The 5,980-nt window shown below is 43.6% G+C and overlaps 1 protein-coding gene across 3 annotated transcripts; it reads right to left on the bottom strand.

The window, feature by feature from the left end:
• Positions 1-250: 250 nt before the first annotated feature.
• LOC123071829 (ubiquitin carboxyl-terminal hydrolase 21) lies at positions 251-4,993 on the bottom strand. 3 transcript variants are annotated; one of them, XM_044495408.1, is made up of 13 exons: positions 4,662-4,993; positions 4,193-4,339; positions 3,991-4,062; positions 3,719-3,799; positions 3,511-3,634; positions 3,305-3,409; positions 2,323-2,483; positions 1,911-2,231; positions 1,715-1,834; positions 1,310-1,652; positions 995-1,084; positions 717-753; positions 251-623 (listed from the first exon to the last, which is right to left on the bottom strand). In XM_044495408.1, the coding sequence occupies exons 1-13, from the start codon at positions 4,920-4,922 to the stop codon at positions 617-619; spliced, it is 1,869 nt and encodes a 622-aa protein (XP_044351343.1). In that variant the 5' UTR covers positions 4,923-4,993; the 3' UTR covers positions 251-616. The 3 variants fall into 3 exon arrangements, with proteins under 3 accessions (XP_044351343.1, XP_044351345.1, XP_044351344.1); XM_044495410.1 differs by lacking the exon at positions 717-753 and having other exon boundaries at positions 251-680; XM_044495409.1 differs by lacking the exon at positions 717-753.
• Between the last annotated feature and the right edge of the window lie 987 nt (positions 4,994-5,980).

Genomic DNA, 5,980 nt, shown 5'->3' with positions numbered 1-5,980 from the left:
CTTAAGAGCAATGGCTGGGCAAACTTGGAAGATCTCTCTCTTCTACCATGCAAAAAAAAAAAAGAGATCTCTCTCTTCTACAGTCAGGCCTTACATCGTAACAGATTAGTATTGGCTTTGCATGGCCGGTGGATCTGTTCAAGAGTCCATAGGAATCTTAAAACTTAAACTCGGTAGAGAAAAAAGAAGCTGCACTGCTAAAGTCGTGCTAGCATTTGCATATATGTTTCGTCTTTCGTGGGACCTGTGCTACCAAAGAAAAGACTTTGCTTTGTGATGACCATTTCATACCAATATGGTTGTCCTTGCAGTATGTAAAGCTGGAAGTTACTAGCAAATACATCAAACCAAACTATGTTGGCAGCAGGGCTCAGGTGGAAATCTTTGCTACAAGTGCCCAAAAATGCACTGTCACTGGTCTATTTCTGCACTACTAAACACCTTGCTTACGGTAATTAGCTACGCACTTAAGCAGATTATATAGATGATTCGCTGTTCCCTTCTGCCTCAGCTTTCTCCTGGCCCTCTCCCTCAGTCTTCTTTGTGCCGCCACTCATCTTCTTTGCACTCATCTGCAGACTAGGTTCTCATCCGTTTCCTTGCTCTGGTCGCCGCTTCACCATCTACAAGCCGTACAAAGGCATCTCATAGTCAGATTGAGACGAAACTAACACCTCAATCTGTTAAGAAAAAAAATATTAATCTCATCATGTTACCCCTTTTCTTGCGCTGAAAGCTTAAGGAACATATTACCTAGTACAAGACATAAATATTTCATCAGCCTTTTCCTTTCACAAATGCTAAAAAACTTTTAAAAATAATGTATTTCCAGTTGATAAAAGGGAGACTGAAGGTTCCTTTCCTCATATGAGCTCATATGACAAAAACAGTTCTCTAAGAACTTGGAAGCCAGATAACAACCCACCCATCCCTAAACGTTGTCGAGAAAATCAAAAAAGGGTTGGAATCTAAATGAACTTAGTATTGTACTCACCATTAACAATGCGGTCGGAGTTGGAGCCTATCAGTCTGATCCTTGAAGTGCCAGCAGGAGAATCACATAAGCCCATCTTCTCGTCTTCTTCTATAAAAAGAGACAAGCCCCATCAAATGTCAGCCAGCCACCAGCACGACGTACAAACTCATAGAAAGTAGTATATTGTTGTTGCTTTTTGACAAAAATAACAGCATTGCATTTCAATGGTTACATGGAAACTTAGTACCACGAAAAACAACAGCATTACATTTCATTAATTAAATGCAGAAAATATTGTGGGGTGGGCCACTTGTGTGAGTAAATCATAGTTACCATGCGATGTCAAGTTTTCAGGACAGCAGTAGTCGTCTTCATTTTTATGTGATGATGACTGGAGTAAGTTGCAGCTTCTCCCATTCTCTTGTGATGACCCTCCATGGGAGCCTGCATCATGTTGTTCGATACACTCATTGTCACTCTCATTGCTAGTGTAGCTGCCAGATTTCGAGGCACCGTCTTCATCTAATCCTTTGCCCGCCAATTGTCCAAAATAATCTGACAGCAGCATTTCCTTGTTCTGATGTAATGTAGAGAACCATGAGGATTCACCCTTCTTGACGTAGAACAGCATATATGCTTCCATCTGTAGAAGTTTGTCCTGGCTCATTTTCACAACCTGCACTGTGGAAGGTTAGATACAGGTAGGTCAAAATAGGTTACCAAAAGTAAAGAGATTACCTTATCATCGTTTAGAAGAAACCAATCAATTTCAGATGAACGGACATAACACACGTAGTGACCTCTGGCAGTTTCACCAAAATGCTGCACAATTCCGTACAGATCATATGTATGAGGTTCCTGCAACAACAGTGCACATCAGCAAAATACTTGAGTGTTCAGGAAATATGATCAAGTTATGAGAAACTGGACTCACATCATCCGTGCAGCTCATGAAAGGCTTTAAGTCCAGCTCAAACGGGTAATTCACCATGTGATCAATTTTAGATATATCCCCCCCAAAATTTTGAAACCGTTTGAGCTGGATTACAAGAACTTTTGGAGCCCGCTCCACCTTCAGGCACTTTTCCATGTTCACACGAGTTTTGCATCCATCACAAAGATAATCTTCAATCACCTCAATTCTTGTAAAAGCTGATAGTAAGTCTGTGATATTCCCCATCTGATTCACCTCCAGGTTAAGGTCAAGGAAAGACTCCAAACGGTCTGAGCAACGACCGCAATTTGGGCAATTTAACTGACAAAACGAAAAGCATTTGAGTCAATATTAATCACTGACCAAGTCAAAAGATACTGATGTAACTGGTAGCGAGGATCAACAAACACACCTGGCTCTTCTGTTCGCCCCCAAAAAATTCATTGACAATAGAAGAGGGTTCCTTGGATTTAGAACTGGGAGTGACGGTTACCATGTCTAATTTATCAAGCAAGCAGCGGAGGAACTCATGTGCATCTTGGTGTTGTCCCCGCTTGAAACCTCGAAATATTACTGCCAACCATTTTGTGGCAAACTAAGTTCAGTATATAATCACAGGGATGTCTCAAGTTTGCAATAGTAACAAGAAATGAGTTAAATACACACAATATAGCTAAACAAGAGTTGAATCTTTTGATAATATAAGCAGCCAATGAAGTATACATAGAATAGAACTTGAGAATTGGTAGTTAATGGAAGACCTGCTGAACATTTCAAATTTGAGAATTGGTCGTTAATGGAAGATGATTACAAACCCACGGCTCACAAGCATGGGTCCGCTCACTTCCTTTTCCCACCATAACTAGAAGTCTGGCAACAGATTTGAAGGTTTGGTGCAAGAAGAAAAAGCCTCTACATTTTTTTTCGAAAAGGAGGGCATCCCCCGGCCTCTGCATCAGAGAGATGCATGCGGCCAATTTATTAATAAGTAAGCAGTTCAAACATAGTCTCCAAGTCTCCGCAAGCAAAAGGGCTCACGAAGAGCAATATAAAAAAAGGAAAAGAAAACGGGATAGCCACAACCGGCGGAATAAATATAGATAGGAAAAAGCCTCTACATAACCAGCTACATGAGATAGAGAAGCAAATTACAGAGATTCAGTATCAGATCCCTCAAATACAAGATCACAATAAAGAAGAGAAGCTCATCAAACAGTATGAGAGCATTATGTCCAAGTTAACTCCATTTCTCAAGAAAAGGGCACTAGGCAGCACATAGAGATAGAAATACAAAGTTCTTTCATATGGCGGCCATCAAAAGAAGGAAGAACAAGATTGTAAGTATCAAAACTGGTCATCTCAGGAATTTTAAAGGTGAGTTTCAAAAAACATACACTTCAGGCGTTTGATGAACTTTCTGGGATATAGCACATTTCCCGAATGTCTGATAACTTCAGAAGCATGGTGTCGAATGAAACAGTAGCAGCAGAATTCATCAGCTACAGAAAACAAAAATAAAACCATTGAGAACACAATGGTTGAGGATGCTCAGTGGTAGGTAAAATAGAAGAATAACAGTAGGTTGAATTAGATGACTTACAAGGACAGTCACCTAGATGAGGATGTTTCAGAAGTTTCAATACAAACGGCACTAAGTGAACCACGCACTGAAGAACGCAATTGAGGAAACACGTCCAATTCTCAGGATTACTCAGCGAAGCAGCCTATGAAATCAAAGCAAACAATAAAACAGACGCACATTAACTTGATCTGAGAGTAATGAAAGCATCACATGCATGAAAATATACCATGGGGAAGTCGTTCTTCGCACGGATCAGTTTGTACCGCGAACAACACCGAGTTCGTACAAGGTTTTCGTTGAGAGAATCCTACGGCATAAGACAGAAGTGGAAGATACCCAAGTCAAACAGACTAAGGTATCAAAATATCACAAGTGCAAACAATGAAATGTCATGCATGTTTGGATGATAGTGTAAAATGAATTACTTCAATATCTTGTCATTATCAGGAATATTAGTACACAGTCATTATATATACAAAATAAACATAGTGTGCTTACCAAGAGAGTCTGAGTATACGGCACAGATGGTCCAAATGGGTTGCCAGAGTATACATGACTTGGGTAACCATCCTGGTGAACAAGCAGAACAGAAATGTTATCGATGTACTAAATTTCACACAGCATGAACTTGTGAGATAGAGTGTGCATGTGCCACACTACACAAAAATGGTACATCAAAATGGTATTGCCAGATGATCACCTCATATATCTCATTTGCTGGAGCTGGACCCAAAACCTGAAAGGGATTTTGGTCTTGACAGGGCTTGTCCTCATTTGCTGGACCGGGAACCTGGAAGGGATCTTTGTCTTGCGATGTCTCCTCGTGTCCCTTGAATGGAGCCGGGCCCTGCATTTTGAGTACCGCTTAAAATGAAGCTAACATATGCCAAATTGAGAGGTCATATATTAATTAATTTGGGGAAACCAAAACATTGGAATCGCAAAGTATCTATTTTTTATTTTTTATTAGGAGTATATGAGCGGCCAAGCACGCCCAGCTGGCAGCAAGGCGATGAAACAAAAAAAAAAAGATATTCATGCGCCTAAGCTGCGGCGGGGAATTACACGAAACTGCACGGGTGATTGTCGAATAGAACAGGATTAAATAAGACGCGAATCAAACATGAACTAAACTAAACGCACGTCAAAACGACCACACAATTACCTACCGATTCGAGCGGATCGGGCAGCGCCGCGGCGGGCACCAGCTGCTCGTCCTCCTCCTTCTCCACCTGCAGCTGCGACGGCAGCATTGGAGCGACGATAGGATTTTCCTCCGGGTCCTCCCCCTCCTTATCCTCCTCCCGCGGCGGCGGCAGCAGCGACAGTGCCGTTGGCTCGAAGAGGACGTCCGCGGACAGGGTAGGCTCCTCCTCCGGGTGCGGCGTTGGCGAGACGACGGTGGTGGGCTCGCCGTCGTCCGCAGCCATGGATGTTAGCTAGGGTTTTGCGGGGGGTTAGGGGTGGTGCGCGCGGTGGGTGGGGGTGGGCGGAGTGCGGAGGGGAGGCAAGTCTGAATGCGCTGGGTCTGTGCGCGCAGGCGTAGTCGCGGAAGAAATCGGACCCGACGCGCGCGGTCGGACCCTTCCCCGGTCCCTGGTGGCCTGGCCGGGTCACTCGGGTTCTCTTTCTCGTCGCGTCGTCTTCGTCCTTGTTGCTCGCGTTTGGGTCGACTCCAGCTTTCCTATTTTTGTTCCAAAAAAATGCAAGAATTTTTAGTTGGGCGTTCGGACTGTGTCTCTTTCACGTGCCGAGCCACGGTTGGCTAGCCACGCACTAGTACTTCCTCCATTTAGAATTACTTGTCTCGGAAATGGATGTATCGAGAAAATAAAAAACAGGGATTTAGTTGTAGCCACCGGTCGCATTACGAAACGGGACTAATGTCCATCAGTCCCGATTCAAGCAGCTAGGACACTTGTCGCGGCTCGGAATCCATCAGTCCCGGTTTGAATGGGACCTTTAGTCCCGGTTGGTGACACCAACCGGAACTAAAGGGGTTGCGTCAGGAGCGAGACCCTTTTGTCCCGGTTGGTGTCTCCAACCGTAACTAAAGGGCAGTATTCAGTCCCGGTTTTAGACATCAATCGGCACGAAAATGCCTATATATACCCCTGCCCTTGCCCGTCTTCTCCTCTGTTTATTCCTCACAGAAGGTGGGAGATGTGTGCTACTTTGTTTTCCATTTCTATGCAAATGAGGTGTGCGAGGAAATGCGTGAGAGCATGATGCCAATTGAGATCACATAAAACATACATGATATGAGGTGCCCGAGCCACACTTAAGATTTCTCCTCTGTTCTTCCTCCAAGCCCGTCCCCGTCCCCGTCCTCACTGCCGTCGATCGCTCGTGCCGATCGTCGCCGGCACCACCGTGGTGAGCCTCTTGTTCTTATCTTTTTTTAAAGAAATTTTTTTACTTGTATGATTTAGATAGCTACTTGTATAATTTTCTTACTTGTATTATTGTTTGTTATTATATAGTGACA

The sequence above is a fragment of the Triticum aestivum genome, chromosome 3B (assembly GCF_018294505.1).
Source record: "Triticum aestivum cultivar Chinese Spring chromosome 3B, IWGSC CS RefSeq v2.1, whole genome shotgun sequence".
Taxonomy (NCBI): Eukaryota; Viridiplantae; Streptophyta; class Magnoliopsida; order Poales; family Poaceae; genus Triticum; species Triticum aestivum.
The sequence above is the reverse complement of the archived record's forward strand: the minus strand, read 5'-3'. Positions and strand labels throughout refer to the sequence as shown.

Excerpts from the sequence above, each read along its gene's own strand:
- LOC123071829 (XM_044495408.1), bottom strand. The coding sequence starts at position 4,922 with ATGGCTGCGGACGACGGCGAGCCCACCACCGTCGTCTCGCCAACGCCG. Across the intron at positions 4,340-4,661 it reads TGCCCGATCCGCTCGAATCG|GGCCCGGCTCCATTCAAGGG; the intron begins GTAGGTAATTGT and ends CTCAAAATGCAG. Across the intron at positions 754-994 it reads CTCCGACCGCATTGTTAATG|GTAATATGTTCCTTAAGCTT; the intron begins GTGAGTACAATA and ends GTCTTGTACTAG.